Source organism: Tursiops truncatus, chromosome 3 (genome assembly GCF_011762595.2).
Source record: "Tursiops truncatus isolate mTurTru1 chromosome 3, mTurTru1.mat.Y, whole genome shotgun sequence".
NCBI classification, from domain to species: domain Eukaryota; kingdom Metazoa; phylum Chordata; class Mammalia; order Artiodactyla; family Delphinidae; genus Tursiops; species Tursiops truncatus.
The window spans coordinates 142557539-142580338 of record NC_047036.1 but is presented as its reverse complement, the minus strand read 5'-3'; the positions used below and the strand labels follow the sequence as shown (position 1 = coordinate 142580338).

The window sequence follows — 22800 nt, the reverse complement described above, 5'->3', positions numbered from 1 at the left end:
ACAAAGTTGTAAGTCAACTATACTCCAATAAAATTAAGACAAAGAAGCAATGTGAACCACAAAAAAAAATAAAAAATAAAATCTGAGAATTTTATGAAAATAAAATCCAAATTTCTCACCTTTCTTGAAAAGTCGGAAGATCTAACAACACTAGAGCCGAATTCCCCAAGGCACCAAATTGCCAGAGCTGAGAGGCACAGTCCAAGTCAGGACAGTCTCCACCGTGACACATGGGTGAAAACCCAGACTGCTTGGTTTCTTGATATGTTACCCTCCCTGTGAGTGTCAGACTTTCAACCTCACTTGAACTATTCTCAGGCTCAAGAACTATTCACATTGAAAAGCAGGTAGGAACCCAACATTAACATTATCCTTCCTCACTGGCTTCACCTTTCACCATACATGTAACCTGGCTGTCTTTCTTCTGAGGGTAGGTTTCAATTTGTCGTGACTGCTTTGACATTGAAGATTTTGGATCAATTGACACAATTAATTGATTACATGCTACATTCCAAGCCAGGTGCTCAAATTAAACCTCGCTTTTAATGTTTAACAAAATGTACAAGAAGAAGCAGGGGTTCTAGAAGAATCAGTCCCTTTGCTTCTTCTGACTCTTAACAAATAGGTGGACCCTGGCAACCAGGGACCTATGATAACTGATACAGAGTCAAATGGTTGCTCATTATTGGTTTGGTTCGGAAACATGAGGTAATGCGCTCCTGGCTACATGGCATTTATTAACCAAAACCCTCTAAGAATTATGAGGTGCTATTAAAACTGGAATTAGGGGCTTCTGCATGGAAAGTGAGATTCCAAGTCACTATGCTAAGCATAAAGCCCTGTAAGCTTGAAATGCTATTAGTTACCAAAGAAATTGTTACAATCTGTAGTCTGTGTCCTGTTGCACTCAATCCTTTGAGATGTTTCATTTATATAAAAGTACAGTTTTAAAAATACTCATGCCTATATCCAACTCTGCACCCCTCCTCCACTCCCCCACCAGAGGGTCTGATTGAATCGGCTTGGGCATGGGGACTTTTCAAAACTCCCCAGAAGAGTCTGATGAGTTGCCACTGGTCCAGAAACAGAAATGAAGTGAGGGGGTGGCCCCACTTGCTGTCCCCTCACTGCTCAGCTAGGACAACTCAGCACTTTGCTGTAGCCTCCCTGCTGTTCAAGCTCTCGGTTTGTGAAGCACAAAGTGTTAACTGGGTCATCTCCTGGCTGGGCTTTTGCAACCAATATAAATGGGGGTCAAGAGTGTGAGCTTTAACTGAATCGCCACTGTGAACTAAGGAACATTTGAACCCGAGGTTCCCAGGTGGACAGGGACCTTTGTAAAGTTGATGGGGTCACCTGAATTTGCAGTCACTTTGAGAGGGCTTTTGGGGGGCTATGGATATTTATCCTGCAGTTGACTGGATCTTTTTTTGTTTTTTTTTTTGAGGACATTAAAGTAATATTCCTCTCTTCTGTCAATATCCCAGCTACAGCAAATAGATCCATAGAAACAAATTTAATCCACTGGAATGACTCTCTAAATAAATTCAACATTTTGGTTCACAGTGCTGCAAATAAATTGAGCGCTTTAATTCCCCATATGTGGAGTGGACCTGAACTGTACAAGGAGAGACAGAGAGGCACCTATTATACAGTCAAGGTGGCCATGGAAGAGGGGGAATTGAAAAGGAGGCAGTTCAAACTATTTTTAAAATAAAATGCATCCCACTGGGACAGCAACTGCCCGATGCCTACTATTCAGAAATCAGGGTGAACAAAGGGAAGCTTCACATTTGGTGGTTCTGGCCAAAGAAAAAGATCTGGAAAAGGGAGAAGAATAACAGGTTCAGCTGAGAATATAACAGAGCCCATCTGACTTTTCTGTGTGTGTGTGTTTGGTTTTTTTTTTTTTCCATTCCCAGAAAGATCTTTCTATCCTGGAGAAAATGTGTTAAAGATAATTCTCATAGTAACTTTGGTAAAATATTCCAAATAGTATAAAAGGCTATTGGACATTATTAAATAAGTCTGTGTTGCACTTATTTTAATATCTTTGCACACACTCAGTATTTGTTCTGATGGCTCCCAGCAGAGATTTATTACTAAAGTAGATCTGACTTGAGGTTGAGTGGAAAGGAAAGCAGGAGGAATACTGAGTAACTTGGTGTTACGATGGAGTTTGGCTGCAGCAGAAAAAGAGGTCTTGTGAGATACGTGTGCCGATTAAGGTGCTCAAGAAATGAACGTGAATTCACGTTGGATAGACACCAGCCCCCTCCTCTTCATATGTCCCTAGGGATGCTTCTGGAATTGCCAGGGCTGAAAATTACATTAAAAACCTAAAAATGTGACACTGAAAATGTAATGTCTCCTTTGATAATATCAGCATGACGATTCATCAACGGGTGGGGCAGCACCCCTCCTGGACCTAGACTGTAAGGCATCCTGAGACAGACGCAGGCAATTAATTACTCGACCTCTCACAGTGCCGTTTTTCTAAAGCTTCCGGTCGGAATTATATCCTGTCACCAATCGCATTGCACCAAAGGCTCCCTACACGTATGACATAGTAGGTCCCTGCAGAGACAGGACTGTAGTATGTAGCACCAGCCTAGAAAAGCCAATAGCATCACTGGATCGCCAACACTCTGAAAAAGCAAATGGTAGTGAAACTCAATATATGTGCATCCAAGTGTGTTGCAGAAAACTCTTGCAGGTTGGCATTTCACAATGTGAGATTTGATACTGTCCTGCTGGACAGAAACACAACCCAGATTTCTAAGTGGATTCCTCTTCTGAGTCATGGAGCTTTAAATTCTTCTCATTAGAACAGGAAACAAGCCACTGATAAAAATAAATTCTCTTGTTGCAGCCTCCACCAGTCAGAACAGAAAGCTGCAAAGCACTTTGTTGATCTCCTATTCACAGGAGTCCTAGCATCCACATGCTGGGGAGGCTGAGTCACTCATAAAGAGCTAATGCCAACAGTAACAGGAAGGGCCAGCAGGATTCCGAGGGCTGAGCTCTCCCCACAGAGGTGATCCGGAGGTTAAGCCTTGTGGGGCTAACAGATCTGGAATAGGCAGGTAGATACTCTACAAGGAAGGAGTGTGGACACGGGAAGGTTCATGCTCTTTCGCAATGGCAACAGCCTAGAGGGCCCTGGCATGCAACATAAGTGACTGAAGAGGAGGACGGGTGCTAAGATAAAAAGCAGTGATGGGGCCCCTGCAGCGAACGGGAACGTGAATGGATTCGCTGTGCACATGCCATTCTAAACGTCTAACGCAACCTGTAGGCCACCTAGGGGCCAAGCATGGCCTGTGCGCCTTGCGTCGTGACCTGATTTAGGGGATGAAAAGGAAGTCAACTCTTGGTAGTGGAGTGGGAAATAAGACAGGTGCTGTTTTATTCATTTTTACCTGGAATGAATGCTAAGTCAAATTTAGACTAAGTAGAGCATCGAAAGGAAAGTAAGTTTTTTTCTACTCTCTCTGCAGGATCTTTGGCCTCTTCCTGTCCATTGATTGCCTGTGTTCTCACATGAACCCCTTTATCTATGCTCCTTGTATATTCTTTCCTGGCTGATCACACCAAGTCCCATAAAATTATTAGCTGTCAACTCGTAAATCTCTATCCAGCTCAAGCATCTCAGCAGAATTTCAGAGCTGTACATTTAACTGCCTATTAGACATCTACACGTGCATGGCCTAAGGGCACTTCAAACTCGAAAGGTCCACAGTTACACATCCTATCTTAACCCACGAACCAGCCCCTCCTCTGTTTCAAGCCCCCGTGATGAGCAGGAACATTTAGTCAGTTGCCATAACCAGAAACTTCGGCAATGTCCTGGACTCCTCTTCCCTCCCTCACCTTGCTTGCCCCCTCAGTTGCCAGGAAAGTATTGATTTCATATCCTCAGCATCCTCTGCTTTGCTAGTCAAGTTACCAACTGGCAGGAATAAAATACCCACTCAGGCACACACACACATCTGGTATGAGGTCCTGATTTATTTAGCCAATAAGAGAAAATGAGCAATGTACTGTGGTCACACAGGGCAGTAGATGAAACATAATCCTTTTCCTATATTTTCCTTGCCCTGGATCCATACGAGGTACTCTGTTGCTGGTACTACTCTTTGCATAGGCAGGCTAATAAGAGCGAGAAAAACATCCAAATTCTTATAATACCACGTTTCTATACTCTGGCTTGTGTTGCCATTCCAGGGGAACTTGAACTAACAATCTTAGGCATTTCCGTTTAAGAGATTATTTACAAGCAGTGACCTTTTCTGGCTCTTTAAGTAATTTTGGCATCAGGAAGGCAGTATTCTCTCTGCAGGAGAAGAGAACGGTCAATGCCCAAGAGATCCAGAACATTCTGCCTGCCTCCGCTTTTATAGGGTCCTAAAAAGTCAACAGTCTTTGTTCCCCAACATCTCTCAAGTCATCTCGACTATCCCAGTTCAGGCTACTAGGCTCCCTTGCCTAAATAAAACACAGCCTCCTACCCCACTTCACCGACCATCTTGTCTCCCTGTAACATACTCCATCAACTGGAGCAAGCATCGTTTCTCTGAAATGCCTTCAGGAGCCAGTTTCTCTCTCCCACTCCATCTCCTCTGTCCCCACACCACATTCAGCTAACCTGAACTTCTTTTAGATCCTTGGAACAACTCATCTTTGTCCAATCCAGATCTTTGCATATGTTCTATCTTTTGCCTGAATGCTCTTTCTTGCCTCTTTGATCACCCACCTCTTCCTCATCCTTCAAGGGTATGAAAGGATGTCACAATTTCTGAGACCCCTGATGCACAATTCTGGGTTAGATACCTCTCCAAAGCCATGCAGTATTTTCCCTTTTGCGCTGTTTATCAGACCATATCTAGTTCTACGTCTATTATTTCTTTCCTCTTTAGGATTGCTGAGTTTTGTGAGGTTAGTGACCATGTTTGCCTTATTCACTGCTGTGTCCCATAACTTAACACGATTGCCTCGCGGGCACCCCTTAAAAATACGGCAGTGCTTCAGATGTAGAGAACACATGTATGGACAACCAAGGGGGGAAAGCGGCGGGGGTGGTGGTGGTGGGATGAATTGGGCAATTGGGATTGACATGTATACACTGATGTGTATAAAATGGATGACTAATAAGAACCTGCTGTATAAAAAAAAATAAATAGAATAAAATTTAAAAATTCAAAAATAAATTAAAAAAATAAGGCAGTGCTTTAGAAACTCAAAGACTATCCATGATACAAAAAGGCATACCAGGGGAAAGACTGATGGAAAAAGGCAATTTAAATGGTCAAGCAGTGGGACAATATTGAAATGTTGGAAGCTTCCCATGGGATGAGAAACTTGGAAATAAAATAAATTAAGAAAGATAATGATCATGACGTAGTGAACATCGATATAAAGAAGCCAGGAAAAAAAAAGACAGTCTTAGAAGATTCTACCTTAAAGGCAGGAGTTATGATACCATCCCCCAAAACGGGGGGAAAAAAATGAAAACAGATTTTGAGGAAAATAAAATTAAGTTTCCTACTGGATTTTCTATGAAAAATATTCCAAGGGCAGTTGGGGACGCAGATATGGGAGCTTGGAAAGACTGCACTTGTTTCAGACTTGAGTGCCACTAGTATTGGAGGCATGTATTATCAGGCCGGTCAATATTCTTTACCTATGTCTGATATCAGAACATTTATTTTTATATCCTATATGGCATTTATTCCATCAGCCTTAGAAAGTACTCACTATAAGCTACCTCTAGGTATAGCCTAAGCCCAAGACATGGCCAACTGAAGTCAGAGTGACAGAGGAATGAGCATGTGTCCCATGCCAGGCCCATCTGAATCTTCCTCAGGAATGTTCTGCTGATGACTGCAGAAGACTGTTTCCAATGATGCTACTCAGGGAAGAGACATGAGAGTGGGGTTATCAACAGACAACTTCCAACAGATCTCTCTCCAAAGTAAAGCCAAGTAAAGAGAATGAGAAAAAAGACTTCAGTGTGAGGCCAGATGTATTGCTAGATTCTCCAATGACATAAGACAAAGCAACAGATTTTTTCATAAGCTAATTTCAGTTGAGATATTATCCTACTTGTAACTCAAAGAGTCTTGAGAAGCATAAGCAGTGAACATTCATATTGTACAAACGAGACTGTTCTAAAGGAAGTGCCATGAGAAGAAAGAGGAAAGGTCTCAGGTGAAATGGAGAATTACCGCGGAAAAAGAACAGGAAAAGGAAGACAATTCAAAGAAACTTAGATCCAAAGTTGAATGCAAAATTGACAGTAGATAATTACCGAAAGAATAACAACTGGGAAACATGAAGACTGTAATGCTAGAAGGGCAGTGAATACAACAATGAAAATCCAGATAAGTTCAACTCTCTAAGTGAAAAGGACTCTAAATTATTACATGTAGAGTGATGAGAATTAAATAATTTTCATCCAGAGTTTATATTCATAAAATCTTCTTGTAATTTAAACCCATTCCTAAGATTTACATGCCATTTATATGCTATAAAACAAAAATCTTAAAAAAAAATTGTATCCAGTGACACTACCTTAGAGCATTTTTCCAATCTTTTTCTTTTTTTTACTTGTAAAATTGTCGGACTAGCAACTCTTACAGTGTGTTGGCATCAGCTGACAGTTGCTACATGGTATTTTTCATTCCTTTCTAAAAATAGGGAAATAACCTGTGAGTTATGTTCATCTTTGGGAGCAAAAGGTACGGTGCGTAGGGAGTCAAACACACGCTATCAACAACTGGAAGAGAAATTCTGGCTTTGAAGATGTCAGAAGTTTTGCAAGTCACAGGAAACAAATCGAAGGTGTGGACGTGGGAAGAAGGGAGATTTCTGTCACACACAATATTGTAAGGGTTGGAGGGAAGATGATCACCACTCTTGCTGACAATAGTATTAAAACAGTAGTAATCATAACTGCTAGCATGTATTCAGCACTTTATTAAAAGAAAGACAACATCCATAGCGTACATGCATAATCGTAAGAAAGGATCCCAACAATCCTATTGATGGAAACATTTACAAGAACAGAAAATAAGACTTAGTCTAGTCTGTGCTCTAGAATGTGATCAAGGTCATACTGATCAAACACAGCAATACTGGGACACAGACACAGTTTAACTCTGGGTCTGCACTGTTAACTGCTCTCCCATATGCCTTTCAGATGAAGCAACAAGCATTCAAGTTAGCCAGCAAGAAGATGACAGATCATCTTACATTGAAATGTTGTAGAGCCCTTCTTTTTCTAAAGGTTTTTTTTTTAAAAGCAACAACACAACCAAAGACTAAGAAGTAAAATGCTATTCTCAGTTGAGGTATGAAAAGAAGTCTTGCCTAGGGGTGGAAGAATAAATGGAAAGCAATCTTCTCAAGGTACTGGTCAGCCTTCCAAATACTGACCAACCAAACTCCTGAATTTCCCTAAAACATAATGGTTTATTGTGGCAGATAAATTGAAAGGCTGGGGTTTTCAAAATAGAACCTAACTGTTGCTTTGGGTACAGTGGAAAAATAACTATTTTAACACAATGGTATAAACAGAAATGCTCACAGGTTTCCAATGTACTTCAACAATTAAAACATACATTAATTGAATCGATACAGGTAACACTTGAGTTTACTGGTAGTTCATGAGTTTTCAGCTCATTAGCACATGTTTAATTTATGCTATGCCAAATTACACAGAGCAAAAACGTATTGCCCAAATTATTTTAAAGATCACAAGAGTGGAAATTAGTTTATGAAATGCCAAAATCAAACCTAGCCTCAAATGTGTACGTGTGTGTGTTGATGTATTTTTAAAGGGTATCAAGGGGTTAGTGAAAGTTGTTTCTGTGCTAGATCTGATGGAGAGAAGAGATGCAAGCATCCTTTCAAAAATCCAGTCTTCCTCTAGTTCTTTCTTCAACCTTGACCCAGACAGACAGCCTGAGGTACAGAGACAGAATTCAATCTTGGCCCCCTCTCAAGGGACTTGCACCACTAACTGGAAAGAAGGGCTGTTAGAGGGGTGAGAAGCCTGGCGGAACTCTCTGGCCCACTGAGCCTTGGCTATATCCCAGAAACCAGTCCGTTCTGCTTACCTAAGCAATAGCATTTAGAGAGTGACCCCTTTCTTGGTTAGTGCTCCGGGATGAGAGGTGGTGCAAAAAGCAATGACCTAGGGGAGGGAAGAGAATCAGTGTTCACAGCCCGGCGCACATACTGACACTGGGAGCTTTCTCCTACAGGGGTGGGTGGTGGAGAAGCACTGTAGGAAGGTAGGCTTCCGGGGAGTTTGGGATAGTTGTGCACATGGAGGGGAATGGGCGAGAACAGGAATCTAGATCAGCACTGAGGCTGGTGGTGCTCATTCTATGTTCCATCAACATTAGGGATTATACTTCCTATACTGAGAAAGGCTTATTATAGGTGTTGATACCTAAAAGGTTTCTCCATTGAATTTCATGGCCTTTGACTGAAGCTGAATGGCTTGTTCTCATTGGTTTACTTATTTATTTGAGAAGTGCTCAAACATAACGGTTTAAAACACAGCTCTTGAGTCCAGCTCCCTGGATGTGAAACCTGTCTCCAGTTCTTCCTATGTTGGTGACCTTGGATGATGTATTTAATTTCCCCATGCCTAGGTTTCCTAATCCATAAAAAAAGGGATTAATAATAGTACCTACCGTACAACATTGCTCTGAACATTGACTGAATTACTACAAGTAAAATGCTTCGACAGGCACCTGACATGAAGAAAGTCTCCATAATTGTTAGCCATTATTCTTTTGTTATTATGATTGTTGTTGTTTAATACATCTGAAGACTGGACAGTAATCCTGGTGAAGCACAGAATTAGACCAGAGTCACAGGTACATAAATATGCAAAAGCAGAGTTCAAAGCTAACTTTAGGCTCCTAAGCCACGGGAGGATGTCTTGTATACCACAGTGTTCTACACCCTAACTTCAGGGTCCAAAAGAACAAGCTGATACAACCTGCCTGGGAACTTGGCTGACCTACGTTATTCAAAGTGGCACCTATTTCAAAGATTAGGCTGCAACTGGGTCTGCCCAGGGATCAGACCACTGGTCACTTTTGTCAGGCGCATTAACTCTCAGACCACTAGGATGCTATTTAGTGCAGGATTAGTCATTTACTAATTACTAATGACTCCAGCGGCCATAGACCTAAGGTCAATAATTGTCTCCCTTCACACCAGGAGGATCCAGCACAGAGAGGCCAGACAGGTAATTTGCATTGTCTCTTCGTAGGAGAAGAGACCCACAACAGAAGGAGGCAGAGGAGGATTCTGTGTTGAAAGCAAGCAAAGAAGTTTTACTTTGACAGGAATTTCCATAAGCTTCTCAGGGGAACATGTGGCTCATCTCTCCTGCTGGGACCTGGCAGGTTCTCACATTTGATACTTGCTGCCAGCCAGTTGGGGAAACAGGACAAGGTCTGACCTGGGCCCCAAATCACTTCTGCTAGCTGGCAAGTCTTTTCCCCTCTGAGCATCTGGAGAGTCATCCAACTGTGTGTGCCAAACTTGCTTGTATGTGAGAAGCGCGTTTGTTTTATGATCAGTGCCTTGGGTTTTAAATAAGAATACCGTAGGAGATGATCCCGCTCTGATCCTTGCTAATGTACCTCTAGGCTAATAAGTGCCGAGGTGATCCTCCTCTTTGATTTCATGAATAAGAAAATAAAATGGGAAATGCATGACAGTTTTTAAAAAGTACTGTTATTACTGAGTGTAAAATTTGTTTTAATCCTCTCTGGAGTGGCTAGGTTTCACTTTAAAAGTGCTGCTTGCCGGGCGTCCCTGGTGGCACAGTGGTTGAGAGTCCGCCTGGCGATGCAGGGGACACGGGTTCGTGCCCCGGTCTGGGAAGATCCCACGTGCTGCGGAGTGGCTGGGCCTGTGAGCCGTGGCCGCTGAGCCTGCGCGTCCGGAGCCTGTGCTCCGCAACAGGAGAGGCCACAACAGTGAGAGGCCCGCGTACCGCAAAAAAAAAAAAAAAAGAAAAGAAAAGGAAAAAAAAAGTGCTGCTTGCCAGATTGCATCTCCTGTTCCTCCTCTCCTTAAATATGTGCTTATTTACTTCCTGCAGAGTTCAATTTTAGAACCCATCAAAGTAGATCCACTCAGACTGACTACATTTTCATGCATAAATTCATAGATGTCTTCAGAAGGAATTGCACTTGCATATGCAAATACTTCCAATGCCTTTTCATTTCTACTTTTGGCCTGCACAGTTTTTAATTCATGCAAACACATTACACAAACAAATATGGGCTCAATAACAACACAAGGCATGTGTGAATTGTTAATTGCAAAGCTAGCAGTTTGATATGGCCAAGCGACTTCCATTATTATCAATGGAGAGGAACAAGATTAAACAGGAAGAATAAAGGTATATATGAAAATAAAATCCCAAGCACTTGGTTTCATTTTATGTAAATATTAATAAGGGAAAAGGTGATAGGCAAATCCACATTTCAACAATAATCTGGGATCTACAGCTCAGTGCACAATGATCCAGAAGCCAGGATGCACCTTTAGTGAGACTTAGGAAGGAGAGGCCACATTTCAGCCCAGCATCACAAGAAACAAAAACGTATGCAGTAGTATCATAAATAAAACCAAAAGTACAGCAGAAAATGAAAGGCTTTCAACCGTGTTGAACGTGCATCACCTTTCAAAATATTTGAGTCTTGTATTAGAGATGCTCTTGGAAATAACAGGTAGGTGTCCTCATTTTTCATAGTGGATATTTAAGCCCTCCCTTAATTAAGCTGTGCTTCCTCATATATATATATATATATATATATATATATATATATATATATATATATATATTTTTTTTTTTTTTTTTTTTTTTTCTCCAATTCCCACTACATGCACTTTGGGGTTGGGTGAGAATTTAACAAAGTAAAACACTTGTTGACGGTACTCACAGATCAAACACATTTGATACAGAACAATTTTCAAGGAACCCTCCCCCTGTTTGCAAAATGTTTCATTTACATGAAGGCAACTCAGAAAATAAGAGTGAAGATTAAATAAAAAGTGTATTCTGCAAGGGTCTACAATGGCAGTGGAAAAACAATTTTAGCTGCTTCTCCACTGATTTTGTTGAATATTCTATTAAATATAAAAGTTGAACCTAGGCTAAACAAGGAGAATTTGAGAACATGTTATTTTTAGAACAACTGCTGGATTATAGGATATATACATATATATTACATATAAGTGGTGTTTTCTAATAGATAAGTAAAGTAACTTAAGGAAGCTAAGACACTGGGAATGGAATTCCAAGCTGCTATAGAGTAAATGTTTGTGACCCTCCAAAATTTTTTACATGAAACGAAAACCACAGTGGTATTTGGAGGTGGGACTTTGGGGAGGTAAGTAAGTTACAAGGGTGGAGCCCTCATGAATGGGTTCAGTGCCCTTTTTTTAAAAGAGGCCCCAGAGAGCTCTCTTGCCTTCTTCAGCTATATGAGGATACAGGAAAAGATGGCTGTCTGTGGGCCAGGGAAAGACCTCTCACCAGACCCCAAATCTGCCAGTCCCTTGACCTTGGACCTCCCTGCTTCCAGAACTGTGCAAAATAAATTTCTGTTGTTCATAAGCCACTGGTTCACGGTATTTTGTTACAGCAGCCTGAAAGGACTAAGACGCAAGCTAAGGCATCTCATGAGGAATTAAGTTAGTCGCAACATTTACTGACAGGGACATAGAACAAGAACTACAGAATCGGTGTTATAAACACATGATGCAGTAACCCAGCAGGCAGGCCGTTGACCCTTGGCACAGGCAGAGCGACCCTTCCTGGTGCATTCACTGTATTTTTGTGCATACACTTGTAATTTTGCTAAGTCTTTATGTAAATCACATACACGGCAAGGCTGGTACACAAAGCACAACACGTGGAGCCCGTGAGTCAACTCAGACACACTGCTTCTCAGGACTGTTTGTGCTTGAGTCTACCTGTCCATACATTTATAGCAACCCATGACAAGTGATAACAAAATTCTCCACGGACAGTGACTATGAAGAGAATGCCAACCGTTAGTGCTTGGAGCGAAAACATTCTCCTCCCCAAAGAAATCAAAATACTATATGAAAATTAAGTTTGTGTGAAAGTACATGGGAATTATATCAGTGGAACTGAAATTGGAATTCACCTGTGCTCCAAAACAAACAAAAAAATGTGTAACTCAGAATTAACATCACATTTTTTTTGGGGGGGGGAAGAGAGAAATTAAACATTATTGTATCAGGGGTGTGGTTCAAATATGTTTTTATCATTATAGCATTTGTTCAAAGAGAATATAAGCAAGAAGCCCAAAGTGAGAAGCAGGAGAAATTTGAACTCTGGGAGGCTTGTGTGCTGGTTTCAAGGAAAATAGTTTAAAAAATCACAGATAATTCCATGTTCCTCAAGGTCAGAATCCGTGATGGTTTCAGGAATAACCCTCATGGGGTCAAGGGTCTGCTGCCTGTCACATCTGTCAAAACCTACCCTGGTAGGTCTCCAAAAGCAACTACCAAATTGTCAAAGAATTGAGTGTCTAGAACAAAAGAGGCCCTTGTATAATCCCCACAGGAGTTTGATATGGGTTAATGAGAAGATTGTTCTCTTAAACTAAACTTTAATGGGGAGTTGATGCCGGCCTGCTTTGCTCCCCATTTCTACCAACCTCTCTCATCGACGTGCAACAGTGCAAGCATGTAAGACAGCTCGGACCATCAGTGCGGTCAGCTCTACATACCTTGTCTTGGGAACTCATCTGACTCCCGGTGAACGAGGTCTGTGACTCGGTTTCCATAGTGCATCCTGCTATCGTGGTCATAGGCCTTCAGAGTCTCGCTGGAGCTGTAGGACTTCTGCGTGGGCACGCGACAGTCTTCGCTGTCTAGGGAAGAACTCGTGTAGCGACACTCTTTGCCACACCGCCCCCTGGTCAGAGAGCGGTGTCGCCGATCCTTGACATCCATTATCCAGGTCCGGCAGAAGGCCGATGCTTTCTGAAAAGTCAGGCCTGAGTTTGGGCACTTGTCACTTGGCCACCTAAAAACATCACAGGAGAAAAACCCAGATTGTGATCCTAAGAAATGTTGCTTTCAGTTCTGACTCACGCCCTGACTCAGATAAAAACACAAGAAGGCAAATTTGGTCAGCGCTGCATCATTTCTTCTGCAAACGCTTAATGTATACTTAAACAATCAGCCTTAATAGAAGAACTCGACACAGTAAATTAATTCTCTTGCTGTTTAATTGAATAGATTTGGGGAAAAAAGTAATAGCAAAATAACTCATCTTTTGATTTTCTATATGTGCAAAGATGGCATGATAAGTCTGTCACTCTAATGCAAGATCTTACTGCAAAGTGGTTCAAAGCAAATCTGATTTTATTCCACTTTAATTACACTCTGTTTTTGCTATCGAAGGACTGGGGAAAAACAAATACCAAAATTAAATAAATAAAAATAAAAGAAAGGCGTATGAGGCGTAAATATATGCTGGTGATGCTTTAGTAATGGTACCAGGTCACATTCGACTAACATAAAATTTGCCTGGCTGCGTCTGGAGAATAATAATGTAAGGCATTCTTGACATGCAATCTTCCTCTGATTTCTTTAATGAGCCTTCAGGAAACTCCTCATCTGTTTTCTCTTCTTCGCAAATCTGTATCTTGGACACACCTGGTCTCTTCTTTCCCCTAGTCACCTACCTACAGGACATCACCTTGCTCACAGAGGTCTAACTGGCACAACCCTGTGACCATCAACCTAAGCCTACCCATACTGTCCTTTTCATGGCTGGGAGATCCACTGTGGCAAAGAAAAACGGGGAAGAGCACTGAACACAGTAGGTAAGCTGATGCAAAGAAGCCTTTCCAACATATGACCTGGCAACCAGGGAGCCCCACAGCCTGCTGCTTAACACCCCGGGCCTGGAAATATACACAAACATCATTCAGAAAACACTAGCCTTCTACCTAGCAAACAAGACCAAAACACTTAGATGCCACTAAGTTCCAAGTGATAGGCTCTTAGTGATTTCACTGGCCATGCAAAATAGCCTGGACCATAGGGAAGGGCCTAGACAGAAGAGGAAAATATAAATTTTCATTAAAATGGCAAATACAACCCAGAGCCAGTGTAATGATTTTTCTCTAGGCTACCGTTGCTCACTGCCTCCTCAATATGTCAGGAAATACTTGGGGAGCAGATCTGTAGTTTGGAACCCCTCTGCTCTTCTTTGGTTATTTACCACGCTGTAGTGGGATGCCTGTGTATACCAAAGGACTAGCTTGGATGCACAGCAATGTGGATGGCATCTGCACCAAGACAGTGGAAGCCAAGTTATCCCTTCCTTGTCCTTTCATACCAAGAGGTCCTTCTGGATCTCATGAACCCTCCCTAATATAGAGTATCAAACTGCCTGTAATTGTGAACACCTTTGTTTGACAATTGGCAATGAAAAAGAGGGTATACCTGTTGTAAACAACAAGCACAGTTGTGCTGTTGCCACAGTCACTTATAAAAAGTTTAATCCTCAGTTTCTTGGAGCCTACAGTTCCTGACTTAGGAAGCAGAGAAGCATCTTTGAGAGTCACCAGTCAAGACCCCAGAGGACACAGTCAATGTCAGTGTGGAAGTTTTTGCTGCTGCAGAGTGAATTCAAGTGTCTTAACATTAAAGCAATTTCTAGATGTCCAAAAACCTCTCCCTTAATTCCCAATGTGTGATCTCAACATTTTAGAATCCATATTACAGGCTGGTTAAGAGCATGGCTACTGGAGTCTTGTTGGATGCCAATCCCATCATGGCCACTGAGAAGTCAGAGCCCTTGTAAAATTACTCCTGGCCTTCAAACTCCATTTCTCAAACAGTGAAAGTGGAAAATAATAGTATTTATTGCATAGAGTGTTTATAAAAATTAAAGTAGATACTGTGGTAAAGCTCTCAATATGCTGCCTAACAACATGGTAGGGACTCTATAAGAAGTGTTTTTTTTTTTCTCCTCTGAATGATTAAAAACAATTTTTTGTCTTAGGTAAGTAGTTGCAAATTTGCATAAGGCAGAGGGTAGAGATGATCACATGAGTCCCTGAAACTCAAACTTCTAATGATAGATATCAATACCTGAACAACACACAGATAAAGGAAGACCTTTAGCACCTACCGAGGATGTGTAAGAATGTGTGCGCCAATAATGAGGAGCCACAAGTGTTTTTTAGGGGATTTGGCTGTTTTTAATGGATTTTATCATTTTCTTCTCTTCTGCTGCACTTTGAGTTTTTTCTTTTTAATGTTTGCAGTGTTCCTAACTCATGAAATCCTATCTCCTCTAATTTGCATCATGCTTTGGAAAGTGCGCTGACTTTCTACATGTGTATGTATGTGATTTTATTTTACACATATTTTTTTTAAATCATGCTCTAAGAGGGAGCCTAAAGGCTTATTACCTATTTATAAAGTACAAGAAATTTAGTGTCTGGACATTTTGACTTCTAATTTGGTTGCCTAGTGATCTTTTCCCACTAAACTCCTCTTTCTTAGCTATGCCCTTGATAGTTCAGTTTGTCAGTAATGTCACCTCCAGATAAATGATAGACATTTATATAAAATGAGGTAAGAAAATGACAAATCTTAGCCAGGAAAGCTAATTTCTTAGGAAACCGAGCAGAGTGCACAGACAGTCGGACTGTAGACATTTTGCACTTTGCCTACTATTTAACTATTAATTTCCAATATAAAAAAAGACAAAACAGGAGAATTTATATTAAAATCTGGGTCTTGAGCATATCATGAAAAATCGGGCAGTCTAGAAATGCCCACTTCCAAAAAGATGGAATAAATGTACTTTTACCTATTTCTCCCATGAGGTACAGCTAAAGACCCTGTATAATATATATGAAACAACCATAAGAAGAATCTGAAAGGTGGGAGTAAGAGGTCGACTAACTAGTGCCCTCAGGACTCAAGGAACAATACTGTGGTGAGTTTCTGATATTTCTTTTGGCCCTATATATCTCAGACTTGGAGCTAAAGACACTGGCAACCCAGACACAGCAATAGACCCCGACAACAAAAGTTCCAACGAAAGTTTGCTTCCTCTAGCCAAAGGACTACGAAAGGGGCAGCCTAACAAGAGAGGAAACATTTAGATACTAACCATCTCACTCCAGCCAAACAACATAGAAAATTCAGTAGCCCTACTCCTACTTTCACCAGCAAAAGCCAAGTGCGGAGCCTAGATTTCCATGCTGCTGAGGAAGCGACAAGGCATCCCAACCCCAAACAGTGGTTTCAGAGAAGACTAAGAAGGAAGCTAGACATTCATGCTTTTCAGGAAGTCATGAGCCCATCCTTTCCTCAGAGAGAGCCTGGCCTTCCACTCCCACTGGGTGGTAATAAGGTGCCTCTCTCCTCTGCTGGGGTGGTATAGGAGGAGGACTAGTGGAGACTCAGGACTTTCATTATCACCCAGTGGAAATGAGTCCTTCTGCCCATGGTTGGTGGCTGTTGGTATCAGTAGACATCATGCGGGGAGGAGTAATGAGGCACTCCTATCCCTACCATTGAGGGAGGTATCAGTGGAGGTCTAGTGGGGAACCAGAACTCCCAACTCCTCCCCTCTCCCAGCTCCTAATGAGGAACTATCTGCCCTTGGGTTTTGGCAAAGACTGAGTAGGGAACCTGAACTTTTATGCCAAACTAGCAATAATGAGGTGGAATCCTTCATCTAACACAGCAGTGTCAGGGGAAACCAACTATAATAGAAGGTTTAAAATAAGTCATAGATTCTCATAATACCCCAAATGTCCAAACTTCAGAAAAAAACAAAAACCTGTCACTCCAAGCACTAGAAAGGTTTCAAACTGAATGAAAAGAGTTTAATCAATAGATGCCAACACTGAGAGGACAAAGATGTTAGAACTATTTGACACAGATTTTAAAATAGCCATCATTAAATGCCTCAATAGCAATTATGGACACACTTTTAAAAAATGGAAAATAGAAAGTCTCATTAAAAAAACAAAATCTTAGCAAACAAACAGAAGATATAAAGAAGACTCCGATGGAAATTTTAGAAGTGAAAATTAACATAACTAAAATAAAAAACCTTAATAGATGGGTTCAAGAGAAGAATGAAGAGACAGAAAAAATGATGAGGGAACTTGAACACTGAACAATGGAAATTACCCACTCTATACAGTAGATTAACAAATAGACTAAAGAAGAAAAAATGAACAGAGCCTCAAGGATGTGGAATGATAGCAAAAGACTTAATGTTTATGCTGTCAGAGTCCCAGAGGAAAAGAAGATGAAAGAGGGGCTGAGAAAGTGCTAAAATAGCAACTGGATGCATCCAAATTTGGCCAACACATAAAGCTACGCATTCAAGATGCTGAACAAACCCCAAACAGAATAACTCCAAATGCATCCATTTTAAGATATATCACAGTTAAACTTCTGAAAACTTAAGACAAAGAAAATCTTGAAAGCCATGAAAGAAGAATGACACCTTACCTATAGGGGAAAGCAATCTGAATGAAAGTAGGTTTCTCATCATACCATGGAGGCCAGAAAGAAATGGCACAACATTTTTCAAATGCTGAGAGAAAGGAAGTTTCAACACAGAAAACTAGATCCAGTGAAAATATGCTTCTAGAATGAAGGAGAAAACATGACATTCTCAGATGGAGGAAAACTAAGAGAAATTATGACCAGCAGACTTATTCTAAATAAATTGCTAAAGAGGTAGTTCTCTAAAACAGAAAGAAAATAATAAAGTAATAAATCTTGTAAATAGTGAAAGAAGAAATAAGAAAAAAAGAAAATACGTGGCTAGCAAAAATATTAGTAAAGACAACAGACATTCTCCTTTTGAGTTTTCCAAATTATTTTTAATGGCTGAAGTAAAAATTATAACACTGTCTGATGAGGTTCTAAATATATGTAGAGGGCACATTTAAGAAATATTATAAATGAGGAGGATAAAAAGATATAAAGGGAGGTAGGGTTTCCACAATTTACTCTAACTGGTAAAATGGTGAAATCAGTAAACTGTGATAAGATATGTAGGCATAATGTAACAACTAAAAAAGCTATACAAAGAGATGCACTCAAAAACACTATAGATAAATCAAAATGGAGTTCAAAAAATGTTCAATAACCACCAGGAAAGAAGGAAGAAAAAGAAAGAAATGAAAACTAGAGAGAACAAGAGAACAAATAGAAAACAAAGTGTAAAATGTCAGACTTAGGCCCTAAAATAGCAATAATTACGTTAAATGGAAGCGGTCTAAATACATGAATTAAAAAATAGAGATCTTCAGAGTGAATTTAAAAATATGACCCAACTCTATTCTGTCAACAAGGAAGTAACTTTAAATACAACAATGTAGACATGTTGAGAGTAAAACAAAGGAAAAAGATATATAATGCAAACATTGATAAAAAGAAAGCAGGAGTGACTATATGAATATTAGATAAAGTGGACTTCATAGGAAAGAAAATTATCAGAGACAGAGAGGAGCATTATATGATGATGAAAGGACCAATCCTCCAAAAAGAAGTAGCAATTCTAAATATGTATGTACCAAAAAAAAAAAAAAAAAAAAGCTGCAAAATGTATTAAGCCAAAAATAACAGAATTGAAAGGAAAAATAAATAATCCATAATTACAGTTGGAGATTTCAATGCTGGAGTTTCAACAACTGATAAAACAACTAGACAGAAAATCAAGACGGGTACAGAATCAAAACACCATCAACCAACAAGACCTACTCAATACTTACAGAATATTCCTCCCAACAACAGAAAATTGTATATCCTTTTTAAGTGCCCATGTAACATATCAAGACAGGACATAGCCTGGATCATAAAACAAACCTCAAAAGTTTTGGAAGAACTGAATTCATACAGAGTATGTTCTCTTACCACAATGGAATCAAACTGAATCAGTAACAGAAAGTTGAGAAGGAAATCTCTATAAACATTTGAAAACTAAACAGCACTTTTTCTAAATAATTCATGGGTAAAAGAAGTAGTCTCATGCAAGATCAAAATATATATTAAAGTAAAGGAAAACGGATATATAACATATCAAAATTTGTGAGAAACTGCTAAAGCAGTGTTGACAGAGAAATTTACAGAGCTAAACACATTCACTGGAAAATAAGAAAAGTCTCAAACCAATAATCCAACTTCTAGATTCTAGAAAAAGAAGGAAAAAGAAAAAAAAAACCTCAAATAAAAAGAAGGAAGGGAATAATAAAGAACCACATTAAATAAAACTGTACACATAAAAACAATATAGAAAGGCAATGAAACAGGTTGTTTCTTTGAAAAAAAATCAATAAAATTGACAAACTTCTGGCAAGAGTGACAAAGTAAAAAGGAAGACACATGAGATATCACTAGAGACCTTGATGGCATAAACAAGATTCTTAGAGAATAATTCAAAGAAATCTACAAAAGTAAATTTGACAACAAAGATGAAATGGAGCAACAACTCAAAATCCTAAGAATATCACAAGTCACCTAATACGAAATAGATCATTTGACTCACCTTGTGACTAACAAGAAAATTTAATTTGTGATTTTAAAGCTCACACACTATACAGACTGCCAACAAACACATGAAAAAATGCTTAACATCATTAATCATTAGAGAAATGCAAATCAAAACTACAATGAGATATCATCTCACACCAGTCAGAATGGCCATCATCAAAAAATCTACAAACAATAAATGCTGGAGAGGGTGTGGAGAAAAGGGAACACTCTTGCACTGCTGGTGGGAATGTGAATTGGTACAGCCACTATGGAGAACAGTATGGAGATTCCTTAAAAAACTAAAATTAGAACTACCATACGACCCAGCAATCCCACTACTGGGCATATACCCTGAGAAAACCATAATTCAAAAAGAGTCATGTACCATAATGTTCATTGCAGCTCTATTTACAATAGCCAGGACATGGAAGCAACCTAAGTGTCCAGCGACAGATGAATGGATAAAGAAGATGTGGCACATATATACAATGAAATATTACTCAGCCATAAAAAGAAATGAAATTGAGCTATTTATAATGAGGTGGATGGACCTAGAGTCTGTCATACAGAGTGAAGTAAGTCAGAAAGAGAAAGACAAATACCGTATGCTAACACATATATATGGAATTTAAGAAAAAAAAAATGTCATGAAGAACCTAGGGGTAAGACAGGAATAAAGACACAGACCTAGTAGAGAATGGACTTGAGGATATGGGGAGGGGGAAGGGTAAGCTGTGACAAAGTGAGAGAGTGGCATAGACATATATACGCTACCAAACGTAAAATAGATAGCTAGTGGGAAGCCGCCGCATAGCACAGGGAGATCAGCTTGGTGCTTTGTGACCACCTAGAGGGGTGGGATAGGGAGGGTGGGAGGGAGACGCAAGAGGGAAGAGATATGGGAACATATGTATATGTACAACTGATTCACTTTGTTATAAAGCAGAGACTAACACACCATGGTAAAGCAATTATACTCCAATAAAGATGTAAAAAAAAAAAAAAAAAAAAAAAGCTCTCACACACACAAAATCTCAGACCCAGATGATTTCACTGGAGAATTCCATCAAATGTTTAAAGAAGAATTAGCACCAATTCTATAAAATCTCTCCCAGAAAACAGAAGAAGAGGAAGCACTTTATAATTCATTTTATGAAGTTACTTACACTGATACCATAACCAGACAAAGACAGTACCAAAAAACAAACTAAAGACCAATATTTTCCATGAATATAGATGCATAAATTCTCATATTAGCAAGTATAAGTCAACAATATATAAAAAATAATTATACATCTTGACCACATAGGGTTTTTTCTGGGTTTGCAAGGATGGCTCAGTATTTTAAAACCAATCAATGTAATCCACCATATTAACAAGCTAAAGAAGAAAAATCAATAAATGTACAAAAAGCATCTGGCAAAAATCTACATCTACTCATGATAAAAACTCTGGAAAAAAAATAGTAGAGGGAACTTCCTCAACTTGGTAAAGAGTATCAAAAAAAACAAACAAAAAACCCCTACAGCTAACATTATACTTAATGGTGACAGACTAAACACTTTTCCCTAAGGATGGGAATGAGGCATGGACGTCTGCTCCCATCACATTACTCAACACAGTGTTAGAAATTCTAGTCCACACAATAACACAAGAAAGGGAAACAAAATGCATACAGAGCAGAAAGAAGACATACAACTGTCTCTCTTTATAAATGACATGGTGGTCTATGTAGAGAATCCTAAGAAAACTTGCGGAACTAACATAAGTGAGTTCAGTAAGATTATAGGATACAAGATAAAACATGTAAAAATCAACTGCATTTCAGCATACTAGCAAAGAACACATGGATGCCAGAATCCAAAGTACAATGCTATTTATAATTTTCAAAAAAACCCAGAAACACTTAGATGTAAATCTAACAAAATGTGTACAGAAATGGTAAGCTGAAAATGATACAACACTAATGAAAGAAATTAAAAATCTAAATGAATGAAGAGCTATAATTTATTTATAAATTAGAAGAATCATCATAGTAAAAATACTAATTTTCCCCAAATTGATATATAGATTGAAATTTGTATCAAATTCCAGCAAAACTTTTTATAGACACAGACAAGATTATTCTAAAGTTTACATAGAAAAGGCGGAGGAACTCAAACAGCTGAAACAATTTTTAAAAAGTAAGAAGCAAGTGGGAGAAATCATTCTACCCCATTTTAAGACTTATTATAAAAAGATGTTTGACATCATAAGCCATTAGAGAAATGCAAATTAAAATCACAATGAGATATTATTACAGAATTGTAAGAATGACAGAATGACTAAAATTTAAAAAAAAATAGTGACAACACTAAATACTGACAAGAATATAGAAAAACCCTCACACACTGCTGGCCTAGATTTAAAATGACACAGCCACTTTGGAAAACAGTTGAGCAGTTTTTAAAAACACTAAATGTGAACTGCCATACAACCCAGTACTCGCCCTGCTGGGCACTTACTTATTCCAGAGAAATAAAAACTTGTGTTCACACAAAAACCTACATACAAATGTTTATAGCAGAACGTTTATTCATAAGAGCCCCAAACTGGAAACAACCCAGATGTCCTTCAATGGGTGACTGGTTAAACAAAATGCTGGTGCACCCCTGACAGGAAATACTACTCTGTAATAAAAAGGAATGAACTACTGATATAAAGTAAAATCAGGGTGACTCTCCAGAGAATAAGGCTAAGTGAAAACAGCCGATTCCAAAGGTCATCTACTGTATGCTCCATTTATATACTATTCTTGAAATGACAAAATTATAGAAATGAGAACAGACTAATGGCTGCCAGGGAGTAAGGAAAGGATGAAGGTGTGAGGAAAATGAGTATCGCTGTCAAAGGTCAACATGAGGAATCCATGCTGATGACGATGTTCTGTATCTTGGCCGTATCAATGTCAAAATCCTGGTTGCGATGTTAGACTACAGTTATGCAGGATGTTGCTACTGGTGGAAGTTGACTAAAGGTACCACAGATATCTCTATGTTACCTCCTGAAATAGTACATGATTCTGCTTATGGTTACATGGTTATAAGAGCTTAATTGAAAAAATTCTAATCAGACAAACCAGCAAACCATCATGAAAACAAATGCCTAATTTGGGAGGTCAATTTTAAACTGAGTTACAGGGACTTCCCTGGCAGCCCA

The 22800-nt window shown here is 39.4% G+C and overlaps 1 protein-coding gene across 3 annotated transcripts in view; it reads right to left on the bottom strand.

The window, feature by feature from the left end:
• The window catches only part of LOC101319582 (teneurin-2-like), a 737023-nt gene that overhangs the window by 62912 nt on the left and 651311 nt on the right, over positions 1 to 22800 (bottom strand). For all 3 annotated transcript variants that reach the window (XM_019945544.3, XM_019945562.3, XM_019945548.3), the window contains one exon: positions 12801 to 13099. In XM_019945544.3, coding sequence (XP_019801103.1) covers positions 12801 to 13026 — 226 coding nt within the window. In that variant the 5' untranslated portion in view covers positions 13027 to 13099. The remainder of the gene's footprint in view (positions 1 to 12800; positions 13100 to 22800) is intronic.